At 42.5% G+C, this 21,426-nt stretch overlaps 2 protein-coding genes across 11 annotated transcripts in view; both read left to right on the top strand.

Moving 5' to 3' along the window:
* The first annotated feature begins 201 nt into the window (after positions 1-201).
* Positions 202-2,995, top strand: LOC123994086 (zinc finger protein 252-like). The gene is made up of 4 exons (XM_046296585.1): positions 202-561; positions 1,450-1,544; positions 1,647-1,734; positions 1,839-2,995. Exons 1-4 carry the CDS (start codon positions 273-275, stop codon positions 2,684-2,686), a joined length of 1,320 nt encoding a protein of 439 aa, XP_046152541.1. The 5' UTR covers positions 202-272; the 3' UTR covers positions 2,687-2,995.
* A 5,075-nt stretch (positions 2,996-8,070) lies between these two features.
* LOC123993433 (catenin delta-1-like) overlaps positions 8,071-21,426 on the top strand; it is a 37,947-nt gene continuing 24,591 nt past the window's right edge. For 7 of the 10 annotated variants that reach the window (XM_046295574.1, XM_046295579.1, XM_046295578.1 and 4 more), the window contains exons 1-2: positions 8,071-8,208; positions 9,179-9,257. The gene's annotated coding sequence lies outside the window, so the exon portion shown is untranslated. Of the gene's footprint in view, positions 8,209-8,296; positions 8,474-9,178; positions 9,258-21,426 lie in introns of those variants that run through there. The other 3 variants (XM_046295576.1, XM_046295583.1, XM_046295584.1) reach the window with 3 other exon arrangements.

Raw genomic sequence — 21,426 nt, forward strand, 5'->3', positions numbered from 1 at the left:
AGTCATTTTCTATTAAGTTATCTTTTACTCAAATATGACAATTGAGTACTTTTCCCACCAATGTCACTAATCAATGATCTTTCATTCCAACGATCCTGTGGTGATTTAGTACACCATATTTGCTACTCCCAAAAAAGTCAGCGGACATCTTCGTATAATTACGGTGAGCTGCGTTATTCACCGGAAGTCGTTTTGTGTACACAGACAGACGCGTCACAGTTTGTCTGATCTTTTCCAATTTCTCCCTCTTTCGTTAATCTCGCCAGCTATCGATGTCAACAAACATGCAGGCTCATCTGTCTGTACAGACACAACTTGCCTCGATAATGGACGTGCTTGCTAGAGCAGCCGTTGACGAGATAAGTCAACTCTTTTCCGAGAGCTCGGCTGATTTGCAGTTGGAGATTTCTCGCAGCTACAAAGAAAACGAAGCTCTGAAAATGAGGATGAAGGTGATGAAGAACGAGCTTTTCACTCTGCGACTACAAAGGGCGAGTACACCGCGGGGCAGTCGCTTTTCTTTCAGCAGAACTTTATGCAGGCCTCGGGGGAAACTCGCAGGTTGGTTGAGGCTCTCACACTGCTATCTGGGAGACATGGGTGTATCACAGATGATCCATTATATTAACCAGAGACTCGAGTGGCCGGTCTAACAAAACGTCTTAAAAAATGGAAGGCATTCGGGAGGAGACTCTGTCAGGTGGGACCGTTCTAGCCAACGAGAGGGCAGATACGCATGTGAACAACCGGCACAAAGTCACTAAATCAAAATAGGCTACATCATAAAAATTCACGAAAACAAACATTTGCTATTTGGTCTTAATTTAAGGTTATACACGTGGTTAGGGGTTGGTTTAAAATCACATTTTAAGAAGATAGGTTGTAGAAATGGGCGGGGTTTAGGACTTTGTCTGAGGTAACTAGTGACGACCAGGCACAACTCTGATATAAAGTGTTTTTTCTCAAAGTTGCCGGGATGTCACGTGACCTACTTATATTCGTACACTCTAAACAACCGAGTCATTACAACACTTATATTCGATCAAATAAGCCACACATAGCAAATAAGAAAAAAAAATTGTTAACCAAATTCGACACTTTCATTCACCTCCATACAAAGACTTCGCTTGGTGAGAAAAAATCGCCACCTGCTGGAAAATACAGATTTTGGGCCAAGTTATCCCTCTTGCATCGCCTCATCATCTCTGGGTGGAATCCGTTTACTCCAAACGAAAAACATTTTGCAACATAAACAACCGTTTATATTGGCCAAATTTAGTTTGGACCCTTCTCGTTTTTAAAAGTTTTCTTCCATTTGCTTCCTAAAGTAAACTGTTTTCTCTAGGACAACAGGTTTTGCAACTGAATCCGACTAATGAATACACTCCAGTCAATTGAACATAATATGTTGGAAGGGGAATGGTTTTTGACCTTTGCTCTCCCTCATAGATAAGACACCTGAGCACCAGACATCCATTTACAGCAGGGATGATGCCCCAATTACAATAGGGGAAGAGGAGATACCATCCACAGTCAAAAAAGAGGTGAGTGGCAATATTAACAACTCATCACACATTTCTGACACAGGCTACTACTACTTTAGAAATGTTTACATGTCTGTGTAAATGTGTGTGTTTATGGTTCAGTGTGCAGATTTGGAGAGTCCAGATGTCATCTTGATAAAAGATGAGGAGGGTCCTGACGATGACTTTGGAGGATGTGGGCCAGATGCAGGTGTGTAGAGGACGAAGAAGAGAAGGAAGAAAATGATGGGATGGTATATAGACAATTGACAGCCAGATAACTACCAGATGATATTATCGTTTTGTTTCCCGTAGGTCATGACGATATTTGTGGTGAGAATGTTACCATGGTGACACCACAGCCGGAACATGCCACCCAGAGACTAGGTCACGATGAGGGACCATACAGCATGAATGACCCTCACGGTCATGGTCGAGGTGAAGGAGCGCTGTGCAGCGTGACCAGTACTGAGAACTACCCTTTCTTCAGAGCCCCAGAAATACCTCAGAGTTTGCCCTCACACTCTGGTCTGCTGCCAGACCACACAATCAGCCATCAGATACAGCTGAACACTCATTCTATTGGGGAACCACTGCAAGGCAACCCCCAAATGAGGGGCTTGCAGAGTGACAGAGGGAGTTTGCCGAGAGGGGATACAGGAGGACGGGGTCTGAAAATCGTACAGGTAGCTTCCCTAGAAACCACCCCAACGACCCCAACAACAGCCATGGTAACAGGGGGTGTGACTGTGAGGCGCCCTAGTCTTGTAAACCAGTTCCAGCGCCACCACGTCCCCCATGGTACCAAACCGTTGTTCTGTAGCGACTGTGGGAAGCGCTTCTCTCGCCGGCTTGACTTGATCCGCCACCGAGCGGTCCACACAGGAGAGAAGCCTGTCGTATGCAACCTCTGTGGGAACTCGTTTGTCAACAAGACGACACTGAGGGTCCACATGCGTATTCATACAGGGGAGAAACCTTACATGTGCTCCCTGTGTGGGAAGGGTTTCACCCAGAATGGCAGCCTGACCATCCATCTGAGGACCCACTCTGGGGAGAAACCCTACAGCTGCTCCCACTGTGGAGCCTCTTTCAACAACCCCAGCAACCTGCGCAGACACATGGTCACACACCCAGAGCAGGCAGGGACGCTGACACTCTGACACCCAAACTCACCGGTGGCCAGTGGGGCTTTAGGTTCTTTATTTTTCTTCAGCATTCTCTCATTCTTGTTCTCATTCAATTCCATATATGCTTTATTGGCATAAATGGGTTGTTGCCACTGTGGCCAAAGCAAAGTATATGAAGTATTACATAAATTAACAACGTTTTGAACAAAAAGAATCATATACAGTGAACAAAAATATAAACGCAACATGCAACAATTTCAAAGATTTTACTGAGTTATAGTTCATATAAGGAAATCAGTCAAGTGAAATAAATCCATTATGCCCTAATCTATGGATTTCACATGACTGGGAATGCAGATATACATCTGTTGGTCACTGATTTTTTTTTAAAAGTAGGGTGTGGTGTGGATCAGAAAACTAGCCAGTATCTGGTGTGACCACCATTTGCCTCAAACAGTGCAAATCCTCCTTTGCATAGAGTTGATCAGGCTGTTGATTGTGGCTTGTGGAATGTTGTCCCACTCCTCTTCAATGGCTGTGCGAAGTTGCTGCATATTGGCGGGAACTGGAACATGCTGTCGACAATGTTGATCCAGAGCATCCCAAACATGCTCAATGGGTGACATGTCTGGTGAATATACAGGCCATGGAAGAACTGGGACATTTTTAGCTTCCAGGAATTGTGTTCAGATCCTTGTGACATGGGGCCGTGCATTATCATGCTGAAACATGAAGTGATGGTGGTAGATGAATTGCACGACAATGGGCCTCCAGGATCTCGTCACGGTATCTCTGCACATTCAAATTGCCATCGATAAAATGCAATTGTGCTTGTTGTCCGTAGCTTATGTCTGCGCATACCATAACCCCACCGTCACCATGGGGCACTCTGTTCACAATATTGATATCAGTAAACTGCTCACCCACACAAGCCATACATGCTGTCTGTCATCTGCCTGGTACAGTTCAAACTGTGATTCATCCATGAAGAGGACACTTCTCCAGCGTGCCAGTGGCCATCGAAGGTGAGCATTTTCCCACTGAAGTCGGTTACGACTCCGAATTGCAGTCAGGTTGAGACCCTGGTGAGGACAACGAACTTCACTGAGACTGTTTCTGACATTTTGCAGAAATTCTTCAGTTGTGCAAACCCACAGTTTCATCAGCTGTCCGGGTGGCTGGTTTCAGACCATGCCGCAGGTGCAGAAGCCAGAAGTCCTGGGCTGGCGTGGTTCACAATGTGGTCTGCGGTTGTGAGGCCGGATGGACGTACTGCCAAATTCTCTAAAACGACGTTAGAGGCAGCTTATGGTAGAGAAATTTACATTACGTTCTTTGACATTAACATTACATTCTCTTGGAACAGCTAAGGTGGACATTCCTGCAGTCAGCATTGTGTTGTGTGACAAAACTGCACATTTTAGTTTGGCCTTATTGTCCCCAGATCATGTTGTTTAATCAGCTTGTTAATATTCCACACCTGTCAGATGGATGGATTATCTTGGCAAAGGATAAATGCTCACTAACAGGGATGTAAGCAAATTTGTGCACAACATTGAGAATAAGATTTTTTTGCATATGGAAAGTTTCTGGGATCTTTTTATTTCAGCTCATGAAACATAGGACCAACACTTTACACATTGCGTTTATATTTTTGTTCAGTGTATATCAACAAAAACAATTAATACATTCTCTCACACTTCCTGCCCCAGACTGGAACCCACATCTGTCCCGTCGCTCTTATTCTTCCCATCTCCCTGATTTATACTCTGTTGTCTGTCTCTGATTTAATGCACATACTACATAAAGTTACTGTATGAGTAGATTTTAGTAAGTAACCTACTCTGGCCGAAATAAATAAACAGTGTGTTTTGATATGAAGGAATGAATGAGCAAATGCTTTTTTTCTGACTCAGTGGCTGCACTACTAAGCCAATACTCCTATATATAGTGCCTTCGGAAAGTATTCAGACCCCTTGACTTTTTCCACATTGTTATGTTACAGCCTTATTCTAAAATTCATTAGATTTCCCCGCATCTGCACACAATACCCCATAGTGATAAAGCAAAAACAAGTTTTTAGAAAATTGTCCTAATTTATTAAAAACTGATATCAGTTATTTAAGTATTCAGACCCTATACTCAGTACTTTGTTAAAAAGCAACTTTAGCAGCGATTACAGCATTGAGCCTTCATGGATATGACGCTACAAGCTTGGCACACCTGTATTTCGGGAGATTCTCACATTTTTCTCTGCAGATCCTCTCAAGCTCTGTCAGGTTGGATGGGGAGCATCGCAGCACAGCTATTTTCAGGTCTCTTCAGAGATGTTCGATTGGTTTCAAGTCCGGCCTCTGGCTAGGTCACTCAAGGTCATTGAGACTTGTCCCGAAGCCACTCCTGCGTTGTCTTGGCTGTGTGCTTAGGGTCGTTGATCTGTTGTAAGGTGAACCTTCACCCCAGTCTGAGGTCCTGAGCGCTCTGGAGTAGGCTTTCATCAAGGATGTCTCTGTACTTTGCACTGTTCATCTTTCCCCTCAATCCTGACTAGTCTCCCAGTCCCTGCAGCTGAAAAACATCCCCACAGCATGATGTTGCCACCACCATGCTTTACTGTAGGGATAGTGCCAGCTTTCCTCCTGTCGTGACGCTTGGCATTCAGGCCAATCTTGGTTTTATCAGACCAGAGAATCTTGTTTCTCATGGTCTTACAGTCCTTTGGGTGCCTTTTGGCAAACTCCAAGTGGGCTGTCATGTGCCTTTTACTGAGGAGTGGCTTCCGTCTGACCACTTTACCATACAACCCTGATTGGTGGATTGCTGCAGAGATGTTTGTCCTTCTGGAAGGTTCTCCCATCTCCAGAGAGGAACTTTAGAGCTCTGTCAGAGTGACCATCAGGTTCTCGGGCACCTCCCTGACCAAGGCCCGTCTTCCCCGATTGCTCAGTTTGGCCAAGCGGCCAGCTCTAGGAAGAGTCTTGGTGGTTCCAAACTTCTTCCATTAAATAATTATGGAGGCCACTGTGTTCTTAGATCTTCAATGCTGCAGAAATGTTTTGGTACCCTTGCCCAGATCTGTGCCTCGACACAATCCTGTCCCAGAGCTCTATGGACAATTCCTTCGATCACATGGCTTGGTTTTTGCTCTGACATGCACTGTCAACTGTGGAACTTTATATAGACAGCTGTGTGCCTTTCCAAATCATGTCCAATCAATTGAGTATACCACAGGTGGGCTCCAATCAAGTTGTAGAAACAGTTCAAGGATTGTCAATGGAAACAGGATGCACCTGAGCTCAATTTTGAGTCTCATAACAAAGGGTCTGAACATTTATGTAAATAAGGTATGTTTTAATGTTTTATTTTTAAAACATTTACAAAAACGTGTTTTTGCTTTGTCATTATGGGGTTTTGTGTGTAGATTGCTGAGGATCTTTAAACATTTAATTTTAGAGTAAGTAACAAGATGTGGAAATCAAGCTGTCTGCTGAATTATTTCCGTAGTCACTGTATATAACAGCAAACAGTTGTTTGTAGTTTTACCTCTAGAGTGCAGCATTGCCTCCTTTTAGCAATTTTGTACTGTGGTTTTTAGCCTAGAGACTTCACCATCATGGGGGTCTCTTCAGGAATCTTCAGGAAATTGGGACATTCCTTACATTGTTGGGGGGTGAGTCTCGGACATTTCACAATTTCAACATCAAGTTTTGAACCCATCCCAATTGAAAAATATATATATACAGTGGGGCAAAAAATATTTAGTCAGCCACCAATTGTGCAAGTTCTCCCATTTAAAAAGATGAGAGGGGCCTGTAATTTTCATCATAGGTACACTTCAACTATGACAGACAAAATTAGAGAAAAAAAATCCAGAAAATCACATTGTAGGATTTTTAATGAATTTATTTGCAAATTATGGTAGAAAATAAGTATTTGGTCACCTACAAACAAGCAAGATTTCTGGCTCTCACAGACCTGTAACCTATTCTTTAAGAGGCTCCTCTGTCCTCCACTTGTTACCTGTATTAATGGCACCTGTTTGAACTTGTATCAGTATAAAAGACACCTGTCCACAACCTCAAACAGTCACACTCCAAATTCCACTATGGCTAAGACCAAAGAGCTGTCAAAGGACACCAGAAACACAATTGTAGACCTGCACCAGGCTAGGAAGACTGAATCTGCAATAGGTAAGCAGCTTGGTTTGAAGAAATCAACTGTCGGAGCAATTATTCGGAAATGGAAGACATACAAGACCACTGATAATCTCCCTCGATCTGGGGCTCCACGCAAGATCTCACCCCGTGGGGTCAAAATGATCACAAGAATGGTGAGCAAAAATCCCAGAACCACACGGGGGGACCTAGTGAATGACCTGCAGAGAGCTGGGACCAAAGTAACAAAGCCGGTGAGTAACACACTACTAGAGCATTTGGATGATCCAGAAGAAGATTGGGAGAATGTCATATGGTCAGATGAAACCAAAATATAACTTTTTGGTGGTAACTCAACTCGTCGTGTTTGGAGGACAAAGAATGCTGAGTTACATCCAAAGAACACCATACCTACTGTAAAACATGGGGGTGGAAACATCATGCTTTTGGGCTGTTTTTCTGCAAAGGGACCAGGATGACTGATCCGTGTAAAGGAAAGAATGAATGGGGCCATGTATCGTGAGATTTTGAGTGAAAACCTCCTTCCATCAGCAAGGGATCTGTGGCTGGGTCTTTCAGCATGACAATGATCCCAAACACACCGCCCGGGCAACGAAGGAGTGGCTTCGTAAGAAGCATTTCAAGGTCCTGGAGTGACCTAGCCAGTCTCCAGATCTCAACCCCATAGAAAATCTTTGGAAGGAGTTGAAAGTCTGTGTTGCCCAGCAACAGCCCCAAAACATCACTGCTCCAGAGGAGATCTGCATGGAGGAATGGGCCAAAATACCAGCAACAGTGTGTGAAAAGCTTGTGACCTCTGTCATTGCCAACAAAGGGTATATAACAAAGTATTGAGATAAACTTTTGTTATTGACCAAATACTTATTTTCCATCATAATTTGCAAATAAATTAATTAAAAATCCTACAATGTGATTTTCTGGATTTTTATTCCCTCATGTTGTCTGTCATAGTTGAAGTGTACCTATGATGAAAATTACAGGCCTCTCTCATCTTTTTAAGTGGGAGAACTTGCACAATTGGTGGCTGACTAAATACTTTTTTACCCCACTATATATATATATATATAAATAAATAAATACAAATGTTTAATGTCCATTCAGTTGAATATTTGTGGAGATTTATAGTGTGCTTTGTGCTCCTGACTGTTCATTCTGCAACCTGTGACACCATTACTTGGGCGGAATCTTGTTCGGCCAACTGTTATCCGTATTTACGGTATATATAAAAAAAAATCTGTTATGCCCGCCCTCTAGCCCCTATGTATTCGTCCCGTTGCTTTGCTCCGACCGAGTTTGACCGAGAAACCAGGAAAGAAGAAGAAAAAGAAACGGGGATAAAATAAATACGTTAGGAAGAGGCCGAGAATTCGAGACGGATATGTAAGTAAAATAAAATATACAAGCCTATAGAATGGATCGTTTGGCAGTGTTTTACTTCGCAAACCGCAGTGTCGTCAAGGAGTGGTCACTGGGGCACAGATAAGCACGACTTTTCCAATGCCCGTGATTGGGGTTAAAACGCCCAAATTCCGCTCTACACGGATAGCCAGCTTGAAGTCTGTCTAGGAGACCAGTGTCTACCACAAGTGAAGGCGGAGGACCTATTATCTAGCTAGCTACCAAACATTTTAACCAGCGTGCAAAGGTTCGTTTAAATTCAAACTCAAGACTGCTCGGTGTGTTAGCAACTAACGTTAGCTTGCCAGCTAGTTTCTGCTAATCTAGGCACACCATGGATGGTTAGTAAACTGGTTAGCTAGTCAAACAAGCTAGCCAGCTAACGATAACTTTGTTAGCTAATCCTCTTGTTAGCTAACTGGTCAACTAAACGAACTAGCCCGCGAGTTTTAGAAATAAACTTGCTGCATCCTTGTAACGTTAATTCATAACTAGCTAGCTGACGGTATTCCATTGTTTTTATTAGCTCAACGTAGCTAGTTACTGTGAACTAGATATGTTTGGAAGAAAACCCATCTGAAAATCCAGGTCGCCATCGTTCCCCGAATGCCCATGCACCGACTGATCTTTTGTTTGAATTTGACATAATCCTGGCCTCAATCGACCTCATTCAACTGGCTGTTAAACCTATCAATTTAAGCAAAATAACATTTTGTAGGTACAAAAAAAATCTAAACACTTATTTTGGCACGATTTCCATGTGAATGTCCTTGCTGACTAACAATAATGGCTAGCGAAGTGTTTTTCGTGTTACTATGTCTGGTTGATCAAAAATACCTTTTTGGTTTGGTTTGTACAACTCATTAATTTTACTAGTCACTATGCAAGACTGGAGTGTTAAAATTTTCACTGTTAAACCTTTGCGGTAACTTCTATGTTCTTGTCGTTTTAGTGTCTGAAGTGTGGTGACAACAGCCCCACTTCAAACGAGGGGACAAGCAAGCATACAGTATTGACTACACCTGACACAGGTATGGGTGGTTGAGTTGTCCCATATTTTCTCCCCATGTGAAGGATTATAAGATAAACCAAAGCCTGAACTAAGAACAAGTTCTCCCTCGACCATATTTAATTAGATGTGTTTGCTATTGCCTTTGGTTGTTTTTGTCATTACCAGTTATTTATACAAGGTGTATGGCTGCATAGAACTGTTGTAGTGGTTCGGGTGGTCTTCAAGTTGAATTCCCCCAACAGGTGTTTTCCCCCTGTCAGCTAACCTGTTCTGGTGGTTCCTGAGTGGACTTGTTTTTTTAGGGAAAAGGTTGGGCGGGATGAACTGTCGACATGTGCTTTGAATAAGAAGGATCCAACCCCAAGGATCTAATTGGGTTGTAATTATTGGCATTTGTATTTCATGTCTAGCCAAGGAAGCCAGTTAAGTCACTGTTTGTTGCTTGTTCATGTGAGGTGATGTTGGAATTAATTTGGGTATATCAGTCAAGTCTGGTGCAGGTGTTTCACAGTCTGATAACAGTCAACAAGGGAACTCCCTGAGACTCTCACTGTGACGCAGTGCAGGTGGAACAGGAGAGCACCGAGTGTGTCTGTGTACTCTTAACAGACCATGTTTTAGTTGTTGTGAAGTAGCTGAGGTTGTTGATATTCTACAGGCGATGTTTGTGTGACCAGATGAGTTGTCTAGAGGTTATAGTCTTTAAAGCAATCAAATTATATTTGTCAATGCTTCGTAAACGGGTGTAGACGAACAGTTAAATGGTTACTTACGAGCCCAACACAGAGAAATATGTGAAAAATAATAACATAAAGAATAAATACACAATGAATGATAACTTGGCTTTAAACATGGGTTACCAGTACTGAGTTGATGTGAAGGGGTACGAGGTAGATATGTACATATAGATAGGGTAGGGGTAAAATGACCAAGCAACAGGATAGATAATGAACAGTAGCAGCAGCGAATGTGGCGAGTCAAGTGTTAGTGCAAAGAGGGTCAATGCAGGTAGTCCGGGTAGCTATTTGGTTAACTATTTAGTAGTCTTACACTTGGTGGTAGGAGCTGTAGAGGGTCCTGTTGGTTCCAGAATTGGTGCATCGGTGCCGTGCAGTAGCAGAGAGAACAGTCTATGACTTGGGTGGCTGGAGTCTGACCATTTTTAGGGCCATCCTCTGACACCTGGTATAGTGGTCCTGGGTGGCAGGGAGATTGGCCCAATGATGTACTGGACCGTACGCTGTACCCTCTGTAGCGCCCTGCGGTCGGATGTCAAGTAGTTGCCATACCAAGTTTTGACGCAGCCAGTCAACATTCTCTCAATGGTGCAGCTGGAGAACTTTTTGAAGATCTGAGGGCCAATGCCAAGTCTTTTCAGCCTCCTGAGGGTGAAGCGTGTTGCCGTGCCTTCTCGAAGGTGTGTGTGCACCATTTTTATTCCTTAGTGATGTGGACTGAGTTTTTAAAGCTCTCAACCTGCTCTACTACAGCCCCATCGATGTGGATGGGGTGTGCTCGTCCTTCCGTTTCCTGTAGTCCACAATCAGCTCCTTTGTCTTGCTGATGTTGAGGAAGAGTGAAGACACCCACCAGACTGTCATGGCATGCTTGGCGTACGTGTCCTGGTAATCAGTCTGGCACTGCAGCCTTGTGGAATGTTTACTTGTTTTAACCCTTTGACATGTATGAACACATGGGTCTGATCATTTTGCAGTGGTCCTGGCCTTGTACGCTCAAACCGGTGTGATTAGAACACTTATTTAGAATGTCCTTTTAGGATTGAGGCAACAGTCAGTGTTTGAGCTGGCCATCCTTTTTTTTTTTCACAAGCATTTTGCACCAACAGTTTTTAAAACGTAATGTCATGAATGTGAGCAGCTTGTATTTGGTATGCAATGTTCAGACATTCACAGAAGTAGCGACAGCATAACACCATTCTCATCCAAACCGGGAAAATGTAGGCTACATTGCAAAATGTACCACTAACTGAGGAAAGCATGACCTAATACAAGCGGTCATATTTAGTTAACTCTTGGCTGACAGAAACCATGATATTAATTAGCTTATAGCAATTACAGTAAGTTAACAGACGATGGGTATTTGTTTGCGCCGCAGCGTGTTTTTTTTAGTGTCAAGCGATTATGGAAAGGTTACAAGATGATTCGGGTCTGTTTGCAGGATGCATGTTGAATGGGGTGTGTGATCTACCATCATTCATTTCTGAAAGTGTAACCCTTAACCTCGTTTTGTTATTACGTCTTTGGTCTAACAGGTGTGACAACCAGAATGCATTTCATGATATCTAAAAACATAGCTGACAATTAGCTTAGTATTAGCTCATCATAATCAATACAACCTTCAAAAAAGTATTTTACACGTGTCCATTAGAATCTATGCAATATATAACTTGTCACCAGTACTTGAAAATGTGAATATAACAGTAAATACATAATGCTCCATACATGCATACGGTGTGCTACAGTAGAAATGACGACACTATATACAGAAACTATAATGGTAACGTGATAAGGAACTTACTTTGATAGGAACTCACACATGTCCAAAGTTGTTAGTAGTGAAGGCAATGCAGGCGCCAACCGGAAAATGTGCCAGGGAGGAAAAGTTTGTTCTTGGGCTCTCGTCGAATAGAGGTTTGTCCGGTTCAGTAACGCCTCAAATGTAAATGGTCCGCATCAGTGGAATTGGTCACTTCTATGTGAATGATGAGGCAGAACATACCTCAATTCAAACTTTTGGTAGAAAATAAAACTGGTTAAAAGTAATTTGATATTGACAAGTTGAAACAGCCTATAATTTGCAGGCAGCATGCCCAGGTTTGAGGGCAGCATGGGTTAACTGTCCTGTAACAATCACATTTTGGAACATTGAGTGCATTCTGACATCACGCGCATAACAAAACTCACGCTGGGGTGACCGGTAAAGATAGTTGGAACTCACGTGGGAAAAGGTTAAAGGTCTTATTCACACACATTGGCTACATAAAGCGCGATCAGGTGTCCGGTACTGCTGGTGCTCTCATGCGTGGTTCAGTGTCGCTTGCCTCGAAGCGAGCATGGAAGGCATTTAGCTCGTCTGGTAGGGCAGCCTGAGGCTGGATATCCCTTTTGTATTCTGTGATAGTTTGCAAATTTTACCACTTTCGAGCGTCAGTCGGCGCAGTACGATTTGATCTTACTCCTTTATTGAAGCTCTGCCTGTTTGATGAGGTCATGGCGGGATTTCTCTTACACGTCCGGATTAGTATACCACTCCTTGAAAGCGGCAGCTCTGTGTGGCTGTTGCCTCCATAGCTTCTGGTTTGGATATGTACGTACAGTCACTGTGGGGACGATGTCGTCGATGCACTTATTAATGAAGCTGGTGACTGATGTGAAACATGTAAACATATTCCAGTCTGTGCTTCATTGGATCACTTCTGTAATTGAGAGTGTACTTCCTGTTTTGAGTTATTTTGCTTGTGAACAGGAATCATGTTATGGTCAGATTTGTATGGTTTCTGTGTGTGGAGTAAAGGTGACATAGAGTAAATATTTTTTTGGCATCTAGTTACACAGGTGACATGCTGGTAAAAATGAGGTCAAACGGATTTGTTTCTCTACATTAAAATCACTTGCCATGAGAAATGCTGCCTCTGGATGTGCATTTTCTTGTTTTCTAATGGCCCTATACAGAAAAATATAGAACACTTTTGTTACATAGTCTGATCTGCAGTTTGAGGTATTTTGAGGTGTGCAAGAACTTGGGACTTCTTTAACATTTAGAGATTCTGCACCAGCTGTTGGTAAGAGACATACCACTCATCTTACCCGAGGCTGCCGTCTGATCTTAACGATGCATGGAAAAGCCAGGTAGGTGTATAATGTCCATGTTCAGCCACGACTACGAGAAACAGGATATTACAGTTCAGTTACAAATCAGAGGGCAATGGAGGTCTAGATGCTCGCCGACTTAGTCTAATAATTCCCGGGATCCTGGCTTGTCTCCCAGTCCCTGAAAAAACATCCCCACAGCATGATGCTGCCACCACCATGCTTCATTGTAGGGATGGAAACCACTGTTCTTTGGGACCTTTAATGCTACAGACATGTTTTTGTGCCCTTCCCCAGATCTGTGCCTCGACACAATCCTGTCTCGGAGCTCTACGGACTATTCCTTCAACCTCATTGCTTTGCTTTTGCTCTGACATGCACTGTCAACTGTGGGACCTTATATAGACAGGTGTGTGCCTTTCCAAATCATGTCCAATCATTTGAATATACCACAGGTGGACTCCAGTCAAGGTGTAGAAACATCTCAAAGATGATCAATGGAAACCGGATGCACCTTAGCAAAGGATATGAATGCTTATGTAAATAAGGTGTTTATTTTTAATACATTTGCAAACATTTCTAAACCTGTTTTCACTTTCTCAGTATGGGGTATTGTGTGTAGTTTGAGAATTAAAATCCATTTTAGAATAAGACTAATGTAACAAATGTGAGAAATGGGAAGGTGTCTGAATACCTATTCGTGCGAAGGCACTGTAGTAGCGACTTCATGTTACATGTATGCTTGTAATCGTTAAGGACTTGGGAGTTTGTTAGGATAAAGAAGAAACGGAATGGCGCTAAGCGCTGGCAAAACCCTAGAGGATAACCTGGTTGTCTGCTTTCCACCAAACACTGGGAGATGTTGTTCACGTTTTTCAGCAGGACAATAACCTAAAACACAATGTCAAATCTACACTGTAGTTGCTTAGCAAGACAGTGAATGTTCCTGAGTGGCCAAGTTAGTTTTGACTTAAATCTATGGAAAGACCTGAAAATGATGGTTTAGCAATGATCTATAACCAGAATTTTGTAAATAAAAAAGGCTAATGTTGCACAATCCAGTTGTGGAAAGCTCTTAGAGACGTACCCAGAAAGACTCACAACTGTAATCGATTCCAAATGGGATTCTACAAAGTATTGACTCAAGGTTTTGAATACTTCTGTCATTTAGATTTCTGTATTTCATTTTCCATAAATTTGCTAGAATGTCAAAACACGTTTTCACTTTGTCATTATTTGGTATTGTGTGTAGATCGGTGAGGAAAAAATATATTTAATCAATTTTGAATTCAGGCTGTAACCAAAAAAATTTGGAATAAGTCAAGCGGTATGAGTACTTTCTGAAGGCAATGTAGGTCATGTTTTTTCAGGTAGAGAGCGCTCACAAAGCAACTGCTTTCCAGCCCTCTAGATTGCACGTTCTCATCTCTAGTCCACACCTATTATTATAGCTTAGTGCTCAGCACAGACTGGACAAGTAGGCGGGCACCCAATGATTATGGTGATTGTAGTTTAGTGCAGAAAACATGGTAATTAATTGTGGAGAATTTGCATGTTGGAAACTACTACATCAATCAGATCAAGCCTGAAATGTGAGATCTCTACAGAAACTGCATTGATCACACAGAAAAAAACGAGAGCAAAATGGAAATCAAATAATTAAACGGACGTCAGGCTAATTGGTTGTTTCACCCAAAAAGTAACCAAGATTTCGGGTTAATAACTAATGCATGAATGCTACGCTGTATTCTGATGTCTCCTGGCTAGGGTGAGTCACATTGACTGCTGCAGAATCAGACAGGATGATATGACCCGTGGTGTGTCAGTGTTGTATCAGGCCTATGTGCGTCTGAGTGCACATGTATTCTTTATCATTGAGCCTAAGGCGCTCTGCTTTTATCTGCTGACATGGTGACCTAGAGATATTGACGTCAGTGCAGTTGAGGTAATGGTTGGTTGTTGCAGTAGCATCCGCTTTTTCTTCCTCTTACAGGTTTTATTGATTAGTTTACTTCCTCAACACGAGTGGGAGGGCGGTTAGGGGTGAAGGTAGAAGCCTCAAAATCATAGATGGAAGCGAAAGAACAGTGACCACAGATAGTGGCAACTTTGTACTGTTGCTATACCCCATAGTCCAGCCAAGGTCAGTGAATTAAGAGAACTTAGCTTGAAGAGCTGAATCGGGTGTGGAACAAAGGCTTGTGTGCACCCTGCTGCTTATCTTCAGTGAATACCACTCAAATACCACTCATGTCTTCATTCATCCCTAAAGGAGAATCCATAACATCCTGTTTCTTAGGAAGGGAATGGTGGGGGGGGGGGCAGCAATGTTATTGTTCAGCGATACTCACAGTTGACTTCCGATAGGCTTTAAGGCTAAAATATCTTACTACTTACTTGGAAAGGGTATGATGCAGCGGTAAGTCGACTAGGAATCTGCTTAAAGCGACATAGATGTTTTTTACATTTTTTTTATCTACAGTTGAAGTCAAAAGTTTACATACACTTTAGCCAAATACATTTAAATTCAGTTTTTCACAATTCCTGACATTAAGTCCTGGTAAATATTCTCTGTCTTAGGTCTGTTAGGATCACCACTTTATTTTAAGAATGTAAAATGTCAGAATTATTTATTTAATCATATTCCCAGTGGGTCAGAAGTTTACATACACTCAATTAGTATTTGGTAGCATTGCCTTTTAAATAGTTGGGTCAAATGTTTTCTATAGGATTGAGGTCAGGGCTTTGTGATTGCCACTCCAATACCTTGACTTTGTTGTCCTTAAGCCATTTTGCCACAACTTTGGAAGTATGCATGGGTTCATTGTCCATTTGGAAGACCAATTTGCGACCAAGCTTTAACTTCCTGACTGATGTCTTCACATGTTGCTTCAATATATCCACATCATTTTCCTACCTCACGAATGTTATAAGCAGCCAGCTTGCTTCATCTGGCTAGTGATGCTCAACCTGACTGGGTTATGTGTTGTGAAGCTAGCCAAAATAGCTGACTTTGCGGTTAGCTTTTAAAATACAGCTATGTAATTGACAGTGATGCAAATTAACACAAATAGTAAAATTGCCATACCTTTTATTTTGAAGGCTAACCGCAAAGTCCACTATTGTTGCTTATCCTTATTGTGGCTAGTTTCACATAGATGGGTCCGGATACCATTAACTTCTCAACTCAAATTTAATTTGTCACATACACATAGTTAGCAGATGTTAATGTGAGTGTAGCGAAATGCTTGTGCTTCTAGTTCCGACAATGCAGTAATAACCAACAAGTAATCTAACCTAACAATTTCGCAACAGCTACGTTATACACACACACACACAAGTGTAATGGGATGAAGAATATGTACATAAAGATATATGAATGAGTGATGGTACAGAACTGCATAGGCAAGATGAAGTAGGTGGTATATAGAGTACAGTATATACATGAGATGGGTATGTAAACATTAAGTGGCTAGGGATGCATTTTTTTACATGTATGGCAGCAGCCACTTGATGTTAGTGGTGGCTGTTTAACAGTCTGATGGCCTTGAGATGGAAGCTGTTTTTCAGTGTCTCTGTCCCTGCTTTGATGCACCTGTACTGACCTCGCCTTCTGGATGATAGCAGGGTGAACAGGCAGTGGCTCGGGTGGTTGATGTCCTTGATGATCTTTATGGCCTACCTGTGACATCGGGTGATGTAGGTGTCCTGGAGGGCAGGTAGTTTGCCCCCGGTGATGCGTTGTGCAGACCTCACTACCCTCTAGAGAGCCTTACGGTTGTGGGCGGAGCAGCTGCTGTACCAGGAGGTGATACAGCCCGACAGGATGCTCTCGATTGTGCATCTGTAAAGGTTTGAGTGTTTATGGTGACAAACCAAATTTCTTCAGCCTCCTGAGGTTGAAGAGGCGCTGCTGCGCCTTCTTCACCACGCTGTCTGTGTGAATGGACCAATTCAGTTTGTCCGTGATGTGTACGCCGAGGAACTTAACTCACTACCCTCTACTGTCCCGTCTATGTGGATAGGGGGGTGCTCCCTCTGCTGTTTCCTGAAGTCCACAATCCTCTCCTTTGTTTTGTTGAGTGTGAGGTTATTTTCCTGACACCACACTCCGAGGGCCCTCACCTCCTCCCTGTAGGCCGTCTCCTCGTTGTTGGTAATCAAGCCTACCATTGTAGTGTCGTCTGAAAACTCGATGATTGAGTTGGAGGCGTGCATGGCCATGCAGTCGTGGGTGAACAGGGAGTGCAGGAGAGGGCTCGGAACGCACCCTTGTGATGCCCCAGTGTTGAGGATCAGCGGGATGGAGATGTTGTTACCTACCCTCACCACCTGGGGGCGGCCCGTCAGGAAGTCCAGTACCCAGTAGCACAAGGCGAGGTCGAGACCCAGGGTCTTGAGCTTGATGATGAGTTTGGAGGGTACTATGGTGTTAAATGCTGAGCTGTAGTCGATGAACAGCATTCTCACATCGGTATTCCTCTTGTCCAGATGGGTTAGGGCAGTGCGGTTGCGATTGCGTCGTCTGTGGACATATTGGGGGCGGTAAGCAAATTGTAGTGGGTCTAGGGTGTTCGGTAGGGTGGAGGTGATATGGTCCTTGACTAGTCTCTCAAAGCACTTCATGATTACGGAAGTGAGTGCTACGGGGCGGTAGTCGTTTAGCTCAGTTACCTTAGTTTTCTTGGGTACAGGAACAATGGTGGCCCTCTTGAAGCATGTGGGAGCAGCAGACTGGGATAAGGATTGATTGAATATGTCCGTTAACACCAGCCAGCCAGCTGGTCTGCGCATGCTCTGAGGAAGCGGCTGGGGATGCTGTCTAGGCCTGCAGCCCTGCGAGGGTTAGCACGTTTAAATGTTTTACTCACGTCGGCTGTAGTGAAGGAGAGTCTGCAGGTTTTGGTAGCGGGCCGTGTCAGTGGCACTGTATTGTCCTCAAAGCGAGCAAAGAAGTTATTTAGTCTGTCTGGGAGCAAGACATCCTGTTCCGCTACGGTGCTGGTTTTCTTTTTGTAATGCGTGATTGACTGTAGACCCTGCCACATACCTCTTGTGTCTGAGCCGTTGAATTGCGATGGGCACCGTCCCACCTGGCCAACATCCGGTGAAATTGCAGAGCGCGAAATTCAAACGACAGTATTATAAATATTTAACTTTCATAAAATCACAAGTGTAATACATCACAATTAAGCTTTACTTCTTGTTAATTAACCTCTCTGGGATAGGTGGGATGCAATCGTCCCACCTGGCCAATAGCCAGGGAAAATATAGCCAAATTCAAATAAACTACTATAAAAATCAAACTTTCAGTAGATCACACATGCAAGATAGCAAATTAAAGCTCCACTCGTTGTGAATCCAGCCAACATGTCCGATTTCAAAAAAGGCTTTTCGGTGAAAGTATAAAATGCTGTTATCTGATGATAGCATAACAGTAAACATTGAGAGAGTAGCATATTTCAACCCTGCAGGCACGACACAAAACACAGAAATAAAAATATAATTAATGCCTTACCTTCGATGAACTTTTGTTGGCACTCCAATATGTCCCATAAACATCACAAATGGTCCTTTTGTTTGATTAATTCTGTCTATATATATATATATCCAAGATTTCCATTTTATTTGGCGCGTTTGATCCAGAAAAACACTGGTTCCAACTTGCGCAACGTGACTACAAAATATCTCAAGTTACCTGTAAACTATGCCAAAACATTTCAAACTACTTTTATAATACAACTTTAGGTATTTTTAAACTTAAACAATCGATCAAATTGAAGACTGGATGATCTGTGTTCAATACAGGAGGAAACCAAACTGACGCTTTTCTGGTCACGCGCCTCGATCAAAAATTACACATGAATTGACTCTCGTTCTGAGCTGTGCTACTTCTTCATTGCACAAAGGAAAAACCTCAACCAATTTCTAGACTGGTGACATCCAGTGGAAGTGGTAGGAACTGCAGGAAAGTATTAGAAATCTGGATTCCCCATGAAAACTCACTGAAGAGACAGTGACCCCCCAAAAAAATAATCTGAATGGTTTGTCCTCAGGTTTTCGCCTGCTAAATAAGTTCTGTTATACTCAGACATGATTCAAACAGTTTTAGAAACTTCACAAAAGCCAGAAATAGCGATATAAATAAAGACTTACCTTTGATCTTCTTCTGTTGGCACTCCAAATGGTCCCAGTTACATCACAAATGGTCCTTTTGGTCTTTCCCGGAGAAAAATACCAAAGAACGTGCTCTCTTCCATGCGCTTGGAAACACTACAGCCAAAATGGGAGCCACCTAGAAAAACTACTGTTTCTGGCTAATGTTTTCAAAAAAACAGCTGGAAACTCTTTCTAAAGAAAATATGGGGCATCTGCCAAAAATGTCATATCAGTGCGTCATTAACCTATGTGATTCGTGTAGATCTGATGAGAAGTTTGGGCAGGGGGCTTGGCTTTGAATCACACTTCTGGCTGTAAGCAAACGAGTGCTGTGCGTTTGGAAAAATACTGGCTGTTCATATACCTGAATGCAGCACACTACTGAAGAACGAATAGACAACCACTGTGCTCGTTACAGCATCAGCACCTCATGAGCTATAGAGGTGAAAGGAACACCACATACTTTCCCCTATTTCTCACTTTTTCAATACAGTGGATGAAAAGGGGTATGCTAGGTGTACTCTCTGCCTGAAATAGATCAATTATGCCACCAAAGTGTATCATGCTCTGCTGGCACATTGTAGAACAGATGTCCACAGGCAGAAGATACAATGTAATAATGTGCAGTGTAGCCCAAAGATATGGCTTGTCGTGTTGCACTTGACAGTAACACGTGTGAGTGAGGGGGGATTATTACTCTTTTTTTTTTTTTTTTTTACTCAGTCATTGTTTTTTTTTACACACACATGTAGCCTTGTGCACTTGATCGTCGTCTATATAGTGGCCATTATAATAGAGCAAAAATAATGCCCTTTTGTTTAATTATATTTCTACTTTAAGATGTTTTTTCCCAAGTGCAATATTTAGGTTGGTGTGTGTGGTCACAAGCGTTCTATTATAAAGGCTGTCATGGCTAATTGCAATATTAGTGGGTTTTTTCCTCTACTTAATTGTCATTTGCAGTAAAGTCTAGGCAACTAATAACATTGGATTGCTCTCTTTACATTTTTTAAACTCTGAGTTAGGTTCCCATGAACCACTTGATGTTTTTCTTGTTTAATTAGTTAACCTGCATTTCCCCCAAACAGGGATTGTTTTTGCATGTTTTGGAGCAACAGTGTTGCCTTCTTGGGCCCTCACCAGTTTGCATCCCTGTCTTCAGCTACATAAACTTGGTGTTATGTCTAAATCTGGCCTCTACAAGGGAAATTATTGAACAATTGCACAACATTTTATAAATTCAATACAAATATTGAAAACATTTAAGGGAACTGAAAGGTGTGCAACATGATGGATGATTGAAGCAGAGGCAAAATCAGTAAGTTCAGCCCCCCTTAAACACACACAGCCTAAACCACACTCTAACGCTTTCACGCTTGTGCTCACTCACACAAACTTCTCATTGTTCCAGTGGCCTCCCAAACCAACAGCTGTGAATTCCCCACTCTGTGGTTTACACTCAGACACGCAGACCCACACACCAATGAACAAAAAAAAAACATGCTCAAACACTCGCACATTCCTTATTTGTAAATGACAAACATTTGGATTTGAGTGGTAATGATAGGTTTCACTAAATGAATGAGACTGTGTGGAATGCCAGACTTGGTTTTGCTCGCTTTGTGAATGGGTCACTGTGACCCAGGCTTGCCTTGAGATGTTACTGTCTCCATATTGAACCCACAGTTCTCCTACTACGGTTTGTTGTGTCTTAACTAGGGACTTTAGTAGCGATTTGAGCCGACACAGTCTGAGGAATGTAAGCTTCACTTTATTTTATTCCGCACTCCTTATCTTCTCTCTACTCCTCCCCTCTTTCTCTCCTGGCTGTAGGGTAGATAACAACAGTTCAGTGCTGTTGTACTGCATCTTCCCATATAAGGGCATGTGTTACTGGACAAGAGTTTGTGCAGGTGGGCAGTGGCCTTTGGCTGTGTGTTTGTTAAAATGATGTCATCCATCCTCATCACACCCCTCATCTCTGATTCCTGAACCCCTCTATTCCAAAATAAAGCAAACCGCTTGAAATATTCATCCCTTTTTTAAACAATAGAAATTGTATCTCTAGCTGCCTTTTCTGCCCCTGTCTGTCATCCAACCTACCTCTTTTTTTCTTTCTTTATATATATATATTTTTTTTTCACCTCCACCATTTCTCTTCTGGAGAAGCAGAGCAAAAAGCAACAAGGAAGTGGGAAT

This window comes from Oncorhynchus gorbuscha, linkage group LG13, assembly GCF_021184085.1.
Source record: "Oncorhynchus gorbuscha isolate QuinsamMale2020 ecotype Even-year linkage group LG13, OgorEven_v1.0, whole genome shotgun sequence".
Lineage (NCBI taxonomy): Eukaryota > Metazoa > Chordata > Actinopteri > Salmoniformes > Salmonidae > Oncorhynchus > Oncorhynchus gorbuscha.

Coding starts and splice junctions, on each gene's coding strand:
- LOC123994086 (XM_046296585.1), top strand. CDS start 273: ATGTCAACAAACATGCAGGCTCATCTGTCTGTACAGACACAACTTGCC. Junction 1,545..1,646: donor CATCCACAGTCAAAAAAGAG/GTGAGTGGCAAT, acceptor TTTATGGTTCAG/TGTGCAGATTTGGAGAGTCC. Junction 1,735..1,838: donor AGGATGTGGGCCAGATGCAG/GTGTGTAGAGGA, acceptor TGTTTCCCGTAG/GTCATGACGATATTTGTGGT.